The 20,400-nt window shown below is 45.8% G+C and overlaps 1 protein-coding gene across 1 annotated transcript; it reads left to right on the forward strand.

Annotated features, from left to right (window-relative positions):
* The first annotated feature begins 10,592 nt into the window (after positions 1-10,592).
* GCNT3 (glucosaminyl (N-acetyl) transferase 3, mucin type) lies at positions 10,593-15,270 on the forward strand. Its single transcript, XM_069222103.1, has one exon. It carries the CDS (start codon positions 11,362-11,364, stop codon positions 12,667-12,669), a length of 1,308 nt encoding a protein of 435 aa, XP_069078204.1. The 5' UTR covers positions 10,593-11,361; the 3' UTR covers positions 12,670-15,270.
* Positions 15,271-20,400: the final 5,130 nt, after the last annotated feature.

Genomic DNA, 20,400 nt, shown 5'->3' on the forward strand with positions numbered 1-20,400 from the left:
TGAGATTGTAGCAAATAGGAAGCAGGTGTCCAGAACACACACACCAGACTGAAATGTTGAGTGTTGGGCAAACAATTTTAATAGAGTTCAGAGAATTAATATCCATAAGTATGACCCAAGAAGCTCAGGCCACGCTATAAACAGCAGCCTCAAAGGAAGTATCAGACCCAGCCAGCATATATTGTGGAAAATAATAAGGGAAACTCAGACAGCAGCCCTGTATGTATCAAGCACAGAAACGTTTTGGCACTGTGCCCCAGAGGTCACTAACCCTCTGGTAGACATTGTAAAGGGTAGAAGAGACTCCATAGTATTAGCAGAAGCAATACCATAAATCAGAGAGGATTCAACTACTATTTTTGGAATTTCCAGCAGAAGATCTCAGTGAGGAGCCACAGGTCAAACTCTAGGCGAGGCCAACTGATGCCCCATCAGCAGTCTAGGTGCCTATCCCTCAACAGAGGACAAAGTCCTCCAGTTTTCTTAAAATGCTTGAATGGCCGTCACATGAACATGGAGAGAAAGGCAGCCAACTCCAACTCAAAATCATCATTCAAGAAATAAATATTTTTTTAATGGATTTCAACCAAGATTGAGAGACCATTGACTTCAAGAGTCACACCTAGAGCAGATGCACCCCTTATGCTTTGAATAGAGTTTCAGAATAAAAGGATGCCTTAGCAGTTGAAGGACACCCGACAACCCATTGTTCCAAAAGGCCTAGCTATTAATTCTCTAAGCTGTCAACCATAAAGTAACAGATAGCTGAGTGACATAACAGGCCACCAAATTGGAAGATGTTACAATGGAAAAGTCAACTTGGATCTGACTATAATCACTGGAAGAAGTGGTAACTAGGCCCTGACAGGCAGCAAGCGGACAGAATGGTCCTAGACCCCTCCTGCGGAAAAGGCTGGCAAGCACCCCTGAGACCACGGAAAAGAGGGAGCATCCATCCCCAGCCACTGGCACATTCCGTCTCATACAGAATACAGACAGCAGGCCATTCCTTTACGAGGCAAACATGTCCATCCATGGGGAACCTCAAATGCCTTTTAACCTCTGCAAAAGCCTACAAGTGGAGAGAAAAGTCAAATGAGGATGAAGGACCCAATTCAGAGCACTGGGCCGGACGCTAAACTCCCTGTTAGTAATAAAGCCTGAATAGAGTGAAGGTGAAACTTTGCCCACAACAACGGGTTGTATCCCAGGAATGCCAAGGAGAGTGAACTGGTGACATCCGGTCTACTTATATACAACTTTAAGGCCTCATTGCCTGTTCTCACAGAAAAAAAAACGGACCCTTGTTATTAATAGCAAATATCCGTAATCCCATTCAAATTGCTTTTAGTTCTCTGCAACTGGAAGACATTTGTAATTAGAGCAAAAGGGAAATCCAGAGTAGGAATCCAATCTCTGAGGGCAGCATCCGTTATCATAATCACAGGAAAATTAGTCTGAAGCTCAAACCTGCACAAAAATGTGCGTTCACTAGCTATTACTGGAGATAAAGCATCAAAGGAATGGGTACTGGGTCACAGGAGTAGGGAGTTTAAAGTTATGAAAAACTGGTTTGCAATGTGCTGGACTAGAGGTTTGCGATGAAACCTGCTTGAGGGAGCCACAAATGCACAACCCGCAGTGTCCTCTTGCAACCTCTACCACTTAGGGACACAACCCTCAGCTGAGAGCTTCACAGCTCTAACAGGTGGAAACATGCACACTCATGAAATGTGGCAAATAAAGCAGAGATGTACTGGCTTTGAAGACAAGGGAAAATGTTTCATTTATTTGTTTATGATTCAACCTAATGACTGGTGCAGGTGCACACTGCTCACCATATGTGTTGCTAATGACAGATGAAGAGAGTTCAGATTAATCAACTAATCACTTGATACACATGCAATTCACCCGGTCTCAGACCAAAAGACCCACTCCAGATGCCACAACCTTTATGAATACTCTTGGGGCTAAGTGCTGATGCCTGTGATGGACCGGTACATAAATTGTGTGTCTCCTCTAGGTATATCGAAGTCAAACAATCACCTGGGACAACAACAGTTAAGGGTCACTGGATCCACCCTCCGATATGTCACATTCCTGATAAAGACACCCAAATCTTGAGATTCGGTATCGGCTGCAGGCTCCCTCAGGCTTTGAAACCAATTCCAGGCCCAACGCCAACACCCTTCTAAACAAAAAACACGTTATTGGAAAACGATGTGAACATTCACGTTTTAAGTTAAATATGCAAGTGCATATTTCAACATAATATATTGTAGGGAAAAAAGTTCCTTTGAGATCAAGCAAGACCACACACATGAGAAATGGCAGTGGGTCGCAGAGATTTTTTGCACTTGTATTAATGAGCTGCTGCTATGTCATAATACTGAAAGCACACATCACTATCTCTGACTATTAGATGGAAACACATTTATAATTTGGACTAGTATGCCTGTGCAGTGTCGGTGTCCTGTCTGTAGAGGGCATGAAAAAAAGCTGAAATTGGATCGCAAACTCACAGCTGTTCCGAACAGGACCCCCAAAATATGTTTGGCCCAGGGTCTGCAAAATACCTAAGATGTCCCTGCTACCTAACCCAATCTTTAGATTTATCAACCTCGGAGATAAAAGGCTGGGTTGCCATTCCCATTTTCCAACCCCCCCACACAAGATCAGATTCTATTACAGCTGCGATTTTGGCACAGTTCTCTGCAGCAATTACTCATCACAATTTGTATAGGCCGAAGTCCTTTTCAAAGATTGCATGACGATCTCAGTTTCATCTGCATTTAACACAGTATTTAATTTGTTTAAAAAAACGTGTTGGTGCCCAAAGCCCTCCTCTTAAACACACCGCTGCTACAATTAAATGCGCGAGCACAGAATATTGAGGCAGCGTAATCCTGATACCATCTCGGCCCCTTTAATCCATTTACAGCCACTTCCAGCCCCTTCAGATCACTCCTGCAGCTTTCTGCTTTCTCCCTTTGTGAGCGTTTTCGTTTTTCTTTCCTCGAGTTAACCAAATGTGTCTTTTGCTCGCAATAAATGCTTGAGGCAGAAAATTAAGCGCCGGCTCTCAGACATAAGTGCCAGTGCTCAGCACCGGAAGCAACACGCACAAATTAAGCACTGATTAAACAGCTTGTTGTGTTTTCATCCTCCCTCTAGTGCGTGAGTGAACGTCACGGGCTCAAGTCCCTGGCACCGGGTGCTGGTGATCCTGGCGGCAGTGATGTAAGCTGCCATAGTGAGTCACGAGTAACGCTCTTGGTTTATAACAGGAGAAAAGGCACTCCGCTCCCTGGATAGAAACTTGAACGACAGACTCGAAACAATAGCACAAGCTCTAATACCAGCGTCCCCACTTTACTAAACCGTTGATCCTGAACAAATTGTTTTTTCCGTGTTAAGCCTCGATGCCTTCATTTTACTAAGCTGATTCTTAAGACCTCTGGCTGGCGTTAAAGGGAACAGGGTGGTTCAAACACTTGAATGACAGGAACTGTGACCATGAACACTAGTCTGCTGGAGTGGTCCATGACAACGTATTTCTAATATTTGTCAATTCAGCAAAAAGTGAATAGGTTAATTTAAAAGTGATGGTCCTGCACTCGCTTTTCATAGCTGATTTGAGAACTTCAGTAGAAAAATATATTTTCACTATTGTTTTATTTCTGTCAGGGGGTGAGTCTGAAGCCCTCATCCTTAATGTTTTTAAAGGGGTCGCTCTCTTCGTGTACAAAGATGGACCCCATAGCCCGCCTCGGGGTTTGCCACAGTTTCAGCTTTTCCATTCGCCAATATTTTTCAGTGGGATCATTGTTTTCCCTCTTGGCTTTTCCCGGTTTGAATCTCACATGAGCCAAAGCTGTTATGGTATCGGACTCAAGGACAGAAGGTCCAGGTTCAGATACCACAATGCCACTTTCTCTTTGAAGGTTACAACAGTATGCTTGAAGCAGTGCTACATTTGTAAGTTAACATGTGCCGGTGCCCAAAGCCCTCCTCTTAAACACGCGGCTGCTGCATTTAAATGTGCGAGCGCGGAATACTGAGGCAGCTAATCCTGAAGCCATCTCGGGCCTCTTCAATCAATTTAAAGACACTTCTCGCCCCTTCAGCTCACTCCTGCAGCTTTCTGCTTTTTCCCATTGTGACGCTTTTTCGTTTTTCTTTTCCTCCCTCTTTCACATGTGTCTTTTGCTCGCAACAAATGCTTGAGGCAGAGGAATAAGCCCGGACCTCAAAAAGAAGTGCCGGTGCTCAGCACCGGAAATAATAAGTACCAATTAAGCACTGGCTTGAAGGTTGCAATATCATTTGAAAAGAATAATGGCCATTTCTAATGCATTCAAGGAACATGGTGCTTTGTTCTACTTTTTTTTCTCTTTTTTTACCATACGTCCTGCGTTACTTGTTTGTTTACTGTCTTCACCCTTTGTGGTGGCCCACTTCAGCCACGGCTATCATGTTGTTTGCATTTTTGGGCAACTTCACTTGTGGCTTCGTTTTTATGGCTCTAGACTCTCAGGTTCAAGTCAGGCGTTTTAGTGCCCTTGCCTCCATGGTCATGGGTTTGCTTAAATGCTTTTTATTACAAAGAATATCACAAAACAGCTGATCCTATCACTTTCTCTTGGTTTTGTCCTTTCTGGCACCTTCGTGGGTGTTATGGGTATTTCTCACTTGCATCGTCCCCCAGCATACACATTGACACAGGTTTCTAGTCTGATGGTAGAAGCCCCTTGCCTGCATAGACACTGCAGCTGTGAGACTGTCTATTTTTGTCAATTGGAATTGCGAGGCTGCAGAAAATTCTGAATGCAGCTGTTTTTCGGAATGGTTTTCATGGTATACAAATATGCAAATACTAGACCAAAAAACAGAAAAGAGCACACCCATTTTATAATAAACAATCATAGACCCCAAAGCAATAAAGGACAAACACATACATTAAAAAAATTAAGAAATATAAATATACATAAAATGGGGCTATTAATAAAAACGATCCCTGTAATGTTGACCAATACACATTAGTCTAGAAGCGGTTACTACATAATAATAACAGGAGATGGTCTATCTATAAAAAAACATCCTTGTTTTATATATGTATTTACTAATCAAATTTAAAAAACATCGAATTATTAGCACACCTGCATCTATCTTAAATTCCTTTTTATAATTAGGTGCCACTATGGGTTATAATTGCTAGTCAAGTTTATCTGTCAAACAAATATACTAATAGAACAATGTGCATGATGGAGGAACCAATTTCCAAACCCTATTTTCCTACATAGTGTTATAAACATATATCTCTGTACAATGGTATGCCAACCTTTAAAAGTAATAGTTGCATCTCAAAATGCCCAAACCTCTACACCTACCACAACTGAATTCAGTGTCGATTTTCCAAACACCATTTTCCACAATCCCATCACATTCACCACAGTCGCAATATCTGCTACTCGCAAATACTTTTCTCCCCTGTTGATATTAAACAATATATTGCTATGAAAATCCACCTAAAAAGTATACAATTTTAAGAGAGTACCCTCTCTGTATCAACGCAGTCACATTAAGTAGCACAGAGTCAAAGTTATTATCCCATGCTCTTTAATGTCCGTCGGTCCAAGAGCCTATATTTTCTCAACGGCTCATTCCAATACACAGACAATTGGGATCAATTATGTACTTATATTTTTTGTCTTGCAGATGTGTCAATAATTGTATATGCTTTTTAAATTTGTTTAGTAACCACATATATCAAACTAGGAAGTTTTTTATACATTGACCATCTCCTGCTGTTATTATGTGTAGTAACCTTTTCTAGACTAATGTGTATTTGTTACAATTACAATGATCTTGTTTGTTAATATTAATATTTTGTGTATATTTATGTTTGTTAAAAAAATTAAATGTATGTGTTTGTCTTTTAATGCTTCGGTATCTATTATGGTTATAAAGTGGGTGTGTTGTTTCTGTTTTTGTTCTAGTATTTGCATATTTCTATGTGTTTTATTTCTAATTAGATTGTTTTATTTAAAATTGTTAATCAATTAATGTTTTCATGTATATGGTCTTTAGTAGCCTCCTTTGCAGCCACATCCCACCACTGCCATGGCCTTACTTCAAATGTACTGATCCGCTCCCTCAAAGGCTTCTTGTGCCTCCACCCAGGGAGTTATAAGTATTTTGAACTGTGTCCTGTATAGGGTGTCTCTGTATGAACTATGTGCTGAACAGGGTGTCTATTGTTCGATTTTAAACCTTATTTTTTCCTCTGCTGGGAGGGCTCCCACTCGGATCCCACCTTCTGATGACTGGTAGCTTGCAAAGCTTGCAAGGCAGTACCAGCCAGTATGAGACTCCTAGGTTTCTGGTATCCATACTTAGGGTGCCTCTCTTTCCTGCACCAAAGGCAACGTCTTCCTTCAAGAGGCTCTGAGTTCAGCAGATTCATTGAGAGAAATGTTTGTGGTGAACTAGTGTAGGTCAATTCTTCATGGATTCAGCTAATTGAGCCACTTGGCTTGTGGTCAGCCAGTTGCTGTACTCCCGTCTATTTTCCATTTTTGGTGGAGGTCTCTCTTAAAGGTTTATTTTGCTTCCATCACTGTTATAGTCTCCTGTGGATCTCTCCTGCGGTTCATAAACGTCTTCTTTTAACTTTTCTCCTGCCAAATGGTGTAGGAACTCTGTGTTCTTCTTTCAGAAATATGTGAAGGTTCTCTATGTGCTACCTCTTCATCCCATTATCAGGATAGGGGTGCCACTACTTTCATTGGACTTTCAGCTTCTTCAGTGCCTGGGCTGTGCTGCCCTGCAGGGGAGGCATGCTTCTATTTGATATTTGTAAAGAAATGGCTCCCTGTTGCAGTTACCCCCCACTTTTTGCCTGATACTGATGCTGACTTGACTGAGAAGTGTGCTGGGACCCTGCTAACCAGGCCCCAGCACCAGTGTTCTTTCACCTAAAATGTACCATTGTTTCCACAATTGGCACAACCCTGGCACCTAGGTAAGTCCCTTGTAACTGGTACCCCTGGTACCAAGGGCCCTGATGCCAGGGAAGGTCTCTAAGGGCTGCAGCATGTCTTATGCCACCCTAGGGACCCCTCACTCAGCACAGACACACTGCTTGCCAGCTTGTGTGTGCTGATGGGGAGAAAATGACTAAGTCGACATGGCACTCCCCTCAGGGTGCCATGCCAACCTCCCACTGCCTGTGGCATAGGTAAGTCACCCCTCTAGTAGGCCTTACAGCCCTAAGGCAGGGTGCACTATACCACAGGTGAGGGCATATGTGCATGAGCACTATGCCCCTACAGTGTCTAAGCAAAACCTTAGACATTGTAAGTGCAGGGTAGCCATAAGAGTATATGGGCTGGGAGTCTGTCAAAAACGAACTCCACAGCTCCATAATGGCTACACTGAATACTGGGAAGTTTAGTATCAAACTTCTCAGAATAATAAACCCACACTGATGCCAGTGTTGGATTTATTAAAAAATGCACACAGAGGGCATCTTAGAGATACCCCCTGTATTTTACCCAATTGTTCAGTGCAGGACTGACTGGTCTGTGCCAGCCTGCTGCTGAGAGACGAGTGTCTGACCTCATGCGGTGAGAGCCTTTGTGCTCTCTGAGGACAGAAACAAAGCCTGCTCTGGGTGGAGGTGCTTCACACCTCCCCCCTGCAGGAACTGTAACACCTAGCAGTGAGCTTCAAAGGCTCAAGCTTCGTGTTACAATGCCCCAGGGCACTCCAGCTAGTGGAGATGCCCGCCTCCTGGACCCAGCCCCCACTTTTGGCGGCAAGTCCAGGAGAGATAATGAGAAAAACAAGGAGGAGTCACTGGCCAGTCAGGACAGCCCCTAAGGTGTCCTGAGCTGAGGTGACTCTGACTTTTAGAAATCCTCCATCTTGTAGAAGGAGGATTCCCCCAATAGGGATAGGAATGTGACCCCTCCCCTTGGGAGGAGGCACAAAGAGGGTGTACCCACCCTCAGGGCTAGTAGCCATTGGCTACTAACCCCCCAGACCTAAACACGCCCTTAAATTTAGTATTTAAGGGCTACCCTGAACCCTAGAAAATTAGATTCCTGCAACAACAAGAAGAAGGACTGCCTAGCTGAAAACCCCTGCAGAGGAAGACCAGAAGACAACAACTGCCTTGGCTCCAGAAACTCACCGGCCGGTCTCCTGCCTTCCAAGGAACTCTGCTCCAGCGACGCCTTCCAAAGGGACCAGCGACCTCTGAATCCTCTGAGGACTGCCCTGCTTCAACGACGACAAGAAACTCCCGAGGACAGCGGACCTGCTCCAAAAAGACTGCAACTTTATCCAAAGGAGCAGCTTTAAAGAACCCTGCAATCTCCCCGCAAGAAGCGTGAGACTTGCAACACTGCACCCGGCGACCCCGACTCGGCTGGTGGAGAACCAACACCTCAGGGAGGACCCCCGGACTACTCTACGACTGTGAGTACCAAAACCTGTCCCCCCTGAGCCCCCACAGTGCCGCCTGCAGAGGGAATCCCGAGGCTTCCCCTGACCGCGACTCTCTGAAACCTAAGTCCCGACGCCTGGAAAAGACCCTGCACCCGCAGCCCCCAGGACCTGAAGGACCGGACTTTCACTGCAGAAGTGACCCCCAGGAGTCCCTCTCCCTTGCCCAAGTGGAGGTTTCCCCGAGGAAGCCCCCCCTTGCCTGCCTGCAGCGCTAAAGAGATCCCTTGATCTCTCATTGACTTCCATTGCGAACCCGACGCTTGTTCTAACACTGCACCCGGCCGCCCCCGCGCCGCTGGGGGTGAAATTTCTGTGTGGGCTTGTGTCCCCCCCGGTGCCCTATAAAACCCCCCTGGTCTGCCCTCCGAAGACGCGGGTACTTACCTGCTGGCAGACTGGAACCGGGGCACCCCCTTCTCTCCATTGAAGCCTATGCGTTTTGGGCACCACTTTGAACTCTGCACCTGACCGGCCCTGAGCTGCTGGAGTGGTAACTTTGGGGTTGCTCTGAACCCCCAACGGTGGGCTACCTTGGACCAAGAACTGAACCCTGTAAGTGTCGTACTTACCTGGTAAAACTAACAAAAACTTACCTCCCCCAGGAACTGTGAAAATTGCACTGTGTCCACTTTTAAAATAGCTATTTGTGAATAACTTGAAAAGTATACATGCAATTGAAATGATTCAAAGTTCCTAATGTACTTACCTGCAATACCTTTCAAACAAGATATTACATGTTAAATTTGAACCTGTGGTTCTTAAAATAAACTAAGAAAAGATATTTTTCTATACAAAACCTATTGGCTGGATTTGTCTCTGAGTGTGTGTACCTCATTTATTGTCTATGTGTATGTACAACAAATGCTTAACACTACTCCTTGGATAAGCCTACTGCTCGACCACACTACCACAAAATAGAGCATTAGTATTATCTCTTTTTAACACTATTTTACCTCTAAGGGGAACCCTTGGACTCTGTGCATGCTATTCCTTACTTTGAAATAGCACATACAGAGCCAACTTCCTACAATATTCCTTTTTCTTTACCCAGCTATCTGCTCGAGTATGTCTATTCTTATCTTATGGCAAAGGTTTTTGACTCTCAAGGGATTGACTTGTTATTATCACTGTGGGCCTGACTCTGGGCCCATAACTTGCCTGTTTACTTGGATTGAGACTGAGGGTGTGTCTACATTCAGACCGCTCCGACTTCCTGGCCTCTAGCTGTTCTAGGCTTCAACTGGATTGAGGTCAGACTGAAGGCTGTCCTCCCAAGGCATCTGTTCATTTCAGGCCTCATATATTTTTGCAAGATTTATTTATCGCTCTGTAGTGTTTATGTTGTTTTTAACTTCCCAGGGATATTTCTTTCGAAGCTATTTGTGGCTGTCATATGACAGTTCTCTGGAGCTTGCTCTAATCTGTTGGACTCCCCCAGTAGTGTGGAGAAGAATGGGGTTCGCTAAGTTCCGTGTATTATGCTAGGTTCCAGGTGTTTTCGTTTTGTGACTTCACTCACTGATTACCTGTGGTTGGGTCTGAAATCTGCTTGGGTACATCCCTACTTAGTTAGGACTGGGACATGGAAGACGCAGGTGGAGGTGATGCCCCGATTACTTCCTGGTAACGTTCATTACTGTAAATCCGAGTCTTCCTTGTCACTGTTGTGGATTCCCTCTCTGGTCCAGTACTGGCCCCAGCCGCATGGAGTGCGTGTGTATTTGTCAGGTACAGGAAGGAGCACAGGCACCTTTTATAGGGGAGGAGGGGACTAAGCTCACAGGAGTGGAGTGATAGGGAAATCATGCCACAGGGTAGAGGCAAACCTCACTTATTAGGACTGTGACGAGCAAGATTAGGACACGGAGTAATGCGCAAGTCTGGTCTGAATGACCTGATGAGGGGGCCTGGAAAGTCCTGCATGTCGGAGATATAAAGGTAACGTGACACTAGGGAAGGGGCTGAGGGCTGCTGCACCCCATGGTTTCATTTTCATTGTGTCGCTTGTTGAATGGACGCGGGGACGCTGGGGTTGACAACCAAAGTCCGCGGCTTCCTGAGATAGCGGCGCGAAGCTACGGTGCTCTTCACTTCGTCGGCCTGGAATAACTTGGAACGGATTCAGGGGCAGAGCAGGAAATGCAGAAGGAATAATCTGTCCTTGACCGGAATACGAGGCTGGAGAGCAGAAAAATGCGACTGGGGACCTTGTGCACTTCTTGCGTAACTCACTCGTGCATTATCACACAGGAACACAGACAACAGCAATTTATGGAGAGAGCGCTGGGAAGTGAAACTTGCTCGCCCTGTACACCTGTCCTGTTGCACCAGGAGGTGAGTTAGTCTGAGCCGTGCAGCTTTGCGACCTCAGTAAGAAGTCTGTGCTTCCAGAGCTTCAGCTGTGTCACAGCAGTGAACCGGCCCACATCCTGATCGGTGCCACACTTTGTCCAGACAACATCCTGTGTGAGCCCGGAGTGCTCAGTCGGCGTTGGGAAAACCAGCCTTCATCTTTCAGGTGCCCCTGAGCACCTGTAGACATCCAATCGGCGCCCTCAAAGCTCCAGCCTACATCCAGCGGGTTCCACGGTGTTCTCCAGAGCAACCCTACAAGTGGCAAGAGAGAACCACCCTAGCCTGTGCCAACAGAGCTCCAACCCGCATCCTGTGGAGTAAAGTCAGGGTGCAGCCTTTGTCTTGTGCTCTATCATTAGAGGTCCAGCCTCCATCCAGTGCTGCTCAAAGGTACCAAAGCCCTCACTAATAATCCACTGGGAAATTATGTTCTCCAGAGTTCCAGACATCTTTCGGTGTTAGCTGCAGATACTACTCAGAAGTGTCTGTGAAATGTCTTTTTTCCTGAGGAAGTTCTCTAAATTGCACATATTGGGACTATGTATTTTGATTGTATGTGGCCCCATGTGGTACATCTTGAAGGGCTGCGAGCTGGCTCACACGTGCACTGATGTTAGGTATCCAGAGAGCACCAAATGCAAGGACTACCTCTACGCACACCTGCGTCTGCTCCCCTCTGACGGCACCAACTGCTCCGGCATAATTAGGGGTGGCAAAGAGGCTCTGGAGCAGGCAGCCCTCCAGAGGCTGGAGGTGGCCAGGAAGCATCAGCCCATCACAGAGAGTGACTACCTGAATCAGACGCAGGACTGCAACCACTACCGAGCGAGCAGGCGCTTCTTGCCTGTTGCACTGAGCCGCGCAGAGGAGGACTTCCCCATTGCCTACTCTATGGTCATCCATGACAACATTGAGATGTTCGAGCGGCTGCTGAGATCCCTCTATGCCCCACAGAACATATACTGTGTGCACGTGGACGCCAAGGCCCCCGAGCTCTTCCTGAAGGCGGTACAGGCCATCGTTTCATGCTTTGACAATGTGTTTGTGGCATCCAAGCTCGAGAGGGTGGTCTACGCCTCCTGGTCCAGGGTCCAAGCAGACCTCAACTGCATGGAAGACCTGCTAAAGAGCCCAGTGCCGTGGAAGTACCTGCTCAACACATGCGGCACCGACTTCCCTCTTAAGACCAATGCTGAGATGGTTCTGGCACTGCGGTTGCTGAATGGTCGCAGCAGCCTGGAGTCTGAGCGGACACCAGAGCACAAGAAGAAACGCTGGCAGCTGCGCCACGAGGTGCGTGCCTCCCGTATTGTCAGTAGGGGGACCACAAAAATCCCTCCGCCCATAAACAGCCCTATATTCTCTGGTAACGCCTACTTCGTGGCCTCAAGGGATTTTGTGAAGGCGGTGTTTGAGGAGCCGGAGGTCAAGAAGCTGGTGGAGTGGGAGAAGGACACCTACAGCCCTGATGAGCACCTCTGGGCCACCGTTTACAGACTGCCTAGTGTACCCCATTCCAGGCCCTACAATGACAAGTATGACCTAACTGATATGAATGCTCTGGCACGCCTGGTGAAGTGGCATAGCAAAGAAGGAAATGTCAGGAAGGGGGCGGCCTATCCACCCTGCACCGGCATCCACAGGCGTTCCGTTTGCGTCTATGGTGCCGGAGACTTGAACTGGATGCTCCAGCAGCATCACCTCATGGCCAACAAGTTTGACTCCTCAGTGGACAACACAGCAATCGAGTGCCTTGAGGAATACCTCAGACACAAGGCGCTGTATGGAGAGGAGCTATGAAGACACCGTTACCTTCACCCTGGTAGTACAGAGGCAGCTTGGGATTGTAAGAGTCAAACACCGTGAAGGGTTTACTTTGACGTCTGGCCTAGCCACCGTGAGTTATGTAAAATGTGTCTGGGTGAAACTGGTGAAACCAGTGAAACACGACTTGCGGCTTTTGCTCTCAAAGCACGCTGGTTAGGAAGTATGAGGAACTAGTGGGAATGTATGTATTTTGAACCTCAGGCTTCTTTACGATTTAAGTAAAGAGAGGCAACGTGACCGGGAGCCTATAAAAAGAGAAAGGGGACTAGGCAGTCTGCCAATACCGAAAGACATAAAATGGAGGGCTTTTGGTACTGACCGTTGATAGCACTCTCTAAAGATCGCTCCTGTGTGAATAGGTCCAAGTGATAGCGAGGGCCATAAAAAGAGAAATAGGACTCAACAATTTGCCAACAGCAGACAAACATAAAGAGAAGGGCCCGTGGCCTAACGGTCGATAGTACATACCAGCCGTTTACGGGAAACTTGTGGTGGTGCACAAATAGCACTGAACCATAATCTGAATGCCACCATATTTAATCCAGTTTGATTATCTTGTAAATAGTTAGAAACGTGTGGGGAGCGGTCGAGAGCGTTGACATCCATGTCAATATTTCATAACAGGGAAGTGGAAGATTTTGAAAAAAATCGGGGGAATTTATTTTCCCCATTAACTTCTATCGAAGCAGATATAATTTCCGGCAGAAGTTACCTAAAATAAAGCCATGTTAGGCATCACAAATTGCCTCCTGCCTGAATCAGGTCTGTTGGCCTGTGTGGTTGGAGCAGTAATGAGGGACGGGGCAGTGTGGTGATAAGTGGCGGAGGGAGGGATAGAGCATTGGTACGAGAAGCATTGCTGAGGTGGTGGAAGAAAACGAGCACCAGTGGGGAAACGAACGGAGGTTACGAAAAGTGAGGAAGTTAGTAGGGAAGGACAGCGTGGAGGAGTGCTGAGAATCAGTGATAGGGAATCAGGGAAGGCGTACAAGAAGCGGTAGGGCAGAGGAAGTAGTTAGACAGAGATCAAGTGACTGTTGCCAAAATTATACGAAAAAGAGCAGGGTTTGATGGTAGAGTGGAAAGTAGGGAACGAAATGAACTAGAACGGAGTTAGTCCATGATAGGAGTGGAAAGTAGGACAGAACAGTAGGAAAGGAGATAGGAGAATAGAAGCAATGAGAATCAGACAGTATGGAATATTTTGGAAAGGAGTAAAGTGGTTGGTAATGCGCCTAGGGGCAGACCATTGGAGAAGGAATGGGACGGAAGAGATGAGATTGGAAGAAAGAAAATAAATTGAACAAAGCCATCATATTGTGGCTAGGTGTAGGGAAAGGGGAGAGGCTGCGAAGAGGTGAAAGCAATTGGGAGAGAGGAGCGCAGGCGAAAAAGTAAAAATTTCAGCATAGTGCAAAAGGTTTTAGTAACTCTTGTACACTCAGATCCAATGTGCATAAATGTTTTGTACAGGCTGCAGCTATAATCGGGGCCACCGGAATTATGCAATCTGTGGGCACAACATATTCTGCATAATTAAGGATGTGCCACATTTGCCACATAATCCATCATTTGTGCATACTCTACAGATTGTAACAAAATGTTTCTAGCTCAAACGGATCAAAAGTTACTAAAACACGGCATCATAGCGACATGCATTGCCCCACAGTAGAGGCCCTTTGCAAAGGTTGACTTGTCACCTTTCCATTGCTTATTGCTGTATTTGGATGTTAAACTGGTACTAAGGAGGTGGAACCTTTCCTCAGACAGTATTAACATGTGCAGCAATTTCAAAATTATGAAGTCATACTATCACAAAATTGTTCCACATAGTGTCACATAATTTGCCTTTTATTGCCGCCTAATTTATTGAACCCAGAATCATGATGTGGTCTTTCTCTGTCACATAATTCCGGTGGTCTAGGGTATAATTAACATGCCAGGTCTTAAAAGTGCCAACCACTGTTTGATCGCATGTTTGAGAGCACTTAACTGTGGATTTTACCAAAAAAATTAGCTGGCCAGAAAAGTGTTAAATCGTGAAAAGGTAGAATGCATGCTTATGGTCAAACATTGGCAGTTATTTAAAAAGAGACATATGCCTGGACTGTTGTTTTAACGGGGATGTTTGTTACCCGTTCACTCCGTTGAGCACTGTCTGTTTAAATACTTGCATAGGACTTTTTCGAATTTGTTTACTTTTCTTTGAAATCAAAATATTTACTATGCAAGCTGAGTTCCATTTGTTTTTTTGTATATTTACTTTTAAAAACTTTCCCCAAATGAGCTCGGCCACTGTCTGGGTGTGAGAATACGACACTATAACAGGACTTAAGAGACAAGCATCTCTGAAGGTGCAGACATGAGACCCTGTGCCACATCTGAGGGCGAGCGGGGAACATATGTCAACTGCAAAACGTCTCCAAGGCGCTGGAAGAAAGAGCTTCGAAGCGTCATGAGAATGAAAACAATGAGTGCACGATTAACGGGTTTCTGAGATATACGTTACATAATATTGTAAATATTTCTGTATGTTGTTGAAGTATGTTGATGAAGTCCTGTGTCAGCCACATTTTAAAGTCACAATATATTTTTGAAAATTAAACTGTAAATATATTTGAGTGATGTATGTTATTCCCAGTTATATATGTCTGTGGATGCCACAAACACTGCAAGGGAATTATTTGTCAATTTAACAACTTATTTTCGTTGAGCGTTACACAGTCAGTGAATGAATAAAATTGCATTCGTTTGTATAGCGCTTTGACATTTCTAAGTGCAGTAAATAACACGTGCCTCTATTGCACAATGGAAGAGCCCTTACTGTACCTACTGTGTCACGTGGACAGGCAAAGGAGGCATTTCCAAAGTCCTAACTTGTAATTTGTAGCTCCCACACTATGTCAGCGGCGAGCGGCTAAATCACTCCTCTAACTGATTGGCTCACCCACTGAACTATAGGCGCTGGCACCAATAAATATTTATACGAGGATAAATACATTCCACAAGGGCGTCTCGATAATTCCATATCAGCCTAGAAACATGCTGGAATGTTTCCAGGCAATTTGGAAATCTCCATCTCCAGTTACAGTGATTCATGGAACCCAGATAAAACCTCTTCGAGAGTAACCCCATGCAAAACCCGAATCTCAAGGAGACATTGAGGATTCAAAGAAAACTGCTTAATAAAGGTTTCCAAAAGGGGGCCATACTACAGGACTGGAGAGAAGGGTTGAGGGTCAAGACAGGAAGTGGTTAAGTGACAGGACTGCCAAGTGTCACACACAGGAGGTGACACGGTCACAAATTGGAGTCATCCATGCCTCCTCTCAGAGCAGTACTCTAGACGCACATGTAGTGCTTTCACAGTACAACCATGACAGTACTTTTATTGGCATGACATGTCAGACTAATGTCACCAAAGTATTCGCACAAAACATATCACACTTTAGAGGCTGTCATGTAGTGGTCGTTTCTGTTTCCACACTGTCCATGCTTATGCACAGTGTGTATGCATTTTTTGCCCTCTGGCTGTTTCTGGAACGTCTCCTAGGATGATAAAAGTTTTTCGTGACTTTTACCAGGATTACTAGATTTTTTGAAGAATATATGAAGTAGATGCCCGTAGTGTCTCTGTAAGCAATACAGTACTGGAGAAGGAACTCTCAGCCCCCCACTTCAAAGTTCCCCATAATCTCCGTAGGGAGATACAAAAGCTGAAATGTACAATACCGTCCAGTATCGCCCGGTGAAATAATGTTTTGTACAGTTACTGGTGAATATTGACTCCAACAATATTGTGGCACTAGAACATTGTGGCCAAAATATCGAGGCACAAAATATTGAAAGGTAAGTGTATATAGGGAATTCCACATCTACATATGCTGAAGATGCATGTACCATGTATATGTTCCATATATGTGAAGTTAGGTGTAGAAAATCCACACACATTTATCACATACTTGGACCAGGTGGTAAATATTGCAGTGGCTTTTTTGTTAGTTCTGTGGGGTTGAGGAGGGGAGGAGTTGGGTGGGAAAGAAGAGTTTCTTGTAGTTAGCTAGGAGTAGTTTTTTCTACTACCGCAAAACAGACCGGCAGAGGCCGGGATCAACAGTTGCCACAGCTTCTTCGGCTTCTGACCAGGAGGTGATTTGGTGTCTACAGGCATCGGAATTATTGGGTCTGGAGTTTGAGGACCCAATATTTCCAGGCATGGAGACACTGAAAACTTGTAGTTGGCCTAAGAATTATCTGGGGATACTACTCTGGACACATCGTAATGAGGGTCTATAGTCTCTACTTCTCCCAACTCATGAAGTTGGCAAATTTGGTGTTGTCTCATGATCTGTCAGCCACTCGCTATTCCTGATTTAGAGTTTGACGGAGGACGTTACTCCATCACAAACATGACTGATGTCCCATCCCCCTTATTACAATCCTATACAATACCTCCAAGCCTATGGAGATCGAAATACGGCAGACGGGATATCTGTCATGTTTGTGATGGACTGGCCCGTCCACCAATCTCTAAATCAGGCCCTAAATCTGTAAGTGGTATTTGCATTTTGGGTTGTTCAACACACTGTATTCAGCAAGATTAAAGATTCTTTCGAGTGATCTCATAGACTATTGTGTCCCAGGGCCATTTTACAAATACAGCGCATTTCCCTGGTTTGCGCCGTGTGCCCTTTTCAAAAGGTGCACCCAGCGCAGACAAGGAAAGTGTGCCATATTACAAGGAACGGTCTGTCCCTAGGGCAGCCCGAACTCACGCTGTTCCCATGGCAGCGCATTCAAGAGAAAAGCAGAGCAGCTGTGAAGCAGCCACTCCATATTTCACTGTGGAGGGAGCAACCCGTCTGCACCTTTAAGAGAAGTGAGAGATCCCCTTGCAGGCAGGTGGCGTGAGTGACTGCACCCGACTCCAAGGGGATGTCTGTGGGGAGGGTCGATAAGACATCTTGGCCCCTTCTAGAAGGCTGCCATCAGAGGATGCACTGACAATGCACAATCTTTTAATAGCTCACTATCAGTGCACCCCCTGAGAGCTTCTTTGCGCCTGCTGTATTACAAAAGAGGCCACACAAGAATCTGCAGCCTCTTCTGTAATACCAAAGTGCCCGTGGGGTGAACAGAGGCAAAAACACCACAAACAGTTTTAAAACTGGTTTGCCAAAGAGGCTAAGCAATGGTTAAACATCAGCATCAAGAAAAATGAATAAGGGATGTAGCTTCATGCATGTGAATGTATGCCTGAAGTACATTTTAGGTCTGGCCCAGGGCCATCTTCAGTTTTTTTGCAAGCCTCATGTAAAAACATCTTAAATAAAAATACATAGTTATCACATTGTGAAAATTATTCTAAACAAGTACAAATCCAAATTCTCAGTTGAGGTATCGCTCATGAGTGGATATTTTCTCCTCTTTCATTCAATAGCTACATGCACTCTCTGGCCCAATTGTTGAAGAAAGTGGATGCAAGATGTCATATGTACAGAGAAGACAGACAACTGATCTTTAGGGTTGGGAAAGACCAATCTATTACTTATTTCCTAGTGTACAGTCTGCTTCTGGTACACTCATGATTGTCAATCTTCTGTCCCACTCTGTCACCCTGTCCACCTTGGACTGCCATTGCTCCCCTTCCTATGCTCCCTTGGGCAATGCACCTGTGATACCAAGAGACTGGACTCTACCCTGGACTTTCCTTCACCATCATCCCAGCCCATTGCACATCCCCCTCTACTTATGAGCACGTAAATAAACACCCTTGGAACAAATACTAATCTGGAGTCTGTCAAATGATTCAAATATGTATTAGTTCAACATAATCAAAGCATTGCAAGTCAAATGTACAGTCAAATATACTTTGCAATGACCTATGGTGGGCAGCAGTAAACATAGCAGGAGGCAGAGTGGGGCACAGAGATCTTAAAATAGAGATGCCAATGGGTACAGTAAGTGGCCATGGACATAGGGAAATCAGGCTGCTATGTACAATGTCCAACAGATAACTGATAAGTTAAGTTAAGGTACAGTGTTTTACCTGTGTGTCACTGGAAGTACTGCTGTATTATGCTGCTTCTGTTGTCAACAACCTCTGTCTCCTCTTCCTCACTGTCCACAGGCTCCACCGCTGCCACACACCCATCTCCAGCCTCATCCTCCTGCAGAAAAGGCACTTGGCGTCTCAAGGCCAGGTTGTGCAACATGCAGCGATGATCTGGAACACCTTCTTGGATGAGTAGTACAGGGATCCACCTGTCAGATGGAGGCACCGGAACCTGGCGTTCAAGAGGCCGAAGGTCCTTTCAATAATCCTCCTTGTACGCCCATCACATATGGGATGCTGCTATTCCTCAAGATAAAGGCGTCATGCACAGAGCCAGGGCATTTGGCATTCACATGGGAGATGTACTGGTCCGCCAAACATACCATCTGCACATTCATAGAGTGATAGCTTTCCTTTTCCTGAAGTCTTGTTCATTTCTTTAGGGGGGGGGCAAATGCCACATGTGTACATCAATGACACCAACGATGTGGGGATATGTCCCAAGGCATAAAAGTCAGCTTTCACTGTGGCCGAGTCCTCCACCTGGGGGAATACGATGTAGCTGCGCATGTGTTTCAGCAGGGCAGACAACACTCTGGTCAACACGTTGGAGAACATTGGCTGGGACATCCCTGATGCCATGGCCACTGCTGTTTGAAAGGAACCACCTGCCAGGAAATGGAGCACTGACAGGACCTGCATTAGAGGGGGGATACCTGTGGGCTGGCGGATAGCTGACATCAGGTCTGGCTCCAGTTGGGCACACAGTTCTTGGATTGTGACATGATCAAGTCTGTAGGTTATGATAATGTGTCTGTTCTCCATTGTCGCAAGGTCCACCAGGGGTCTGTACACCAGAGGATGCCGCCATCTCATATTCAGCCTCAGCGGTTGAAGCCTATGGAAGAAAACGGTGAGCAAAGGGTCATATTCACACATCTATTGCACTAATGATGAATTTCTTCCTTTACAGAACCAGTATGTGAATCCGACAATCAGTTTCTGTGAAAATGTCTGCTGTGATGCAGTTAGGTGCCATGGCCGGTGCCCCTCTGAAATGGCGGCTGCCTAACCTATGAGGAGGGGCAAGTGGAAATGAGGTAATTCAGTTGGCGTTGTGCGCCGTCGCGGTAGGCAGTCGATGACCGCTGCGCAACTTTGCATTGGTTATCATTGGGCCCTATGGGTTCTAGGAGCCAATGGCGATGTATGCCGGCGGTGAAGGTACACACCACCGCGGACGTCACAGCCATTTTTTCTCTGTTCACTCACTTGCTACCTGACCTTCAACAGGAGAGGACCTACACTGCAAGTGCTGCTGTGACCTGTCCCTGGAAGCGACAATGGTTCGAGTGTCTGGGGTAAGGGCCCCTGCCTTCACTGCGGAGGAGCTGGAGAAACTGGTGGATACTCGAGTACTCGATACTCTACCATCCTCCAGATAAACAGGTGAGTACCCTGTGAGCATGATGCGTGGGCCATGAATGTATGGAGTGCTGTGTATGTAAGCCACATGTTGGGGGGGGCAGAGGCATCCTGGCCAGAGTGCAGCATGTAAGGTGGTCAATGTATGTGCGTCAGGGAATGGGAGGGATCTGGTGGGCCATGAGTCTGACGGTCCGGACGGTTGACTAATTCCCTTTTCTGCT

Source organism: Pleurodeles waltl, chromosome 3_1 (genome assembly GCF_031143425.1).
Source record: "Pleurodeles waltl isolate 20211129_DDA chromosome 3_1, aPleWal1.hap1.20221129, whole genome shotgun sequence".
Lineage (NCBI taxonomy): Eukaryota > Metazoa > Chordata > Amphibia > Caudata > Salamandridae > Pleurodeles > Pleurodeles waltl.

What these genes read in the sequence shown, in the direction of transcription:
- GCNT3 (XM_069222103.1), top strand. Translation starts at nt 11,362, where the DNA reads ATGTCTTTTTTCCTGAGGAAGTTCTCTAAATTGCACATATTGGGACTA.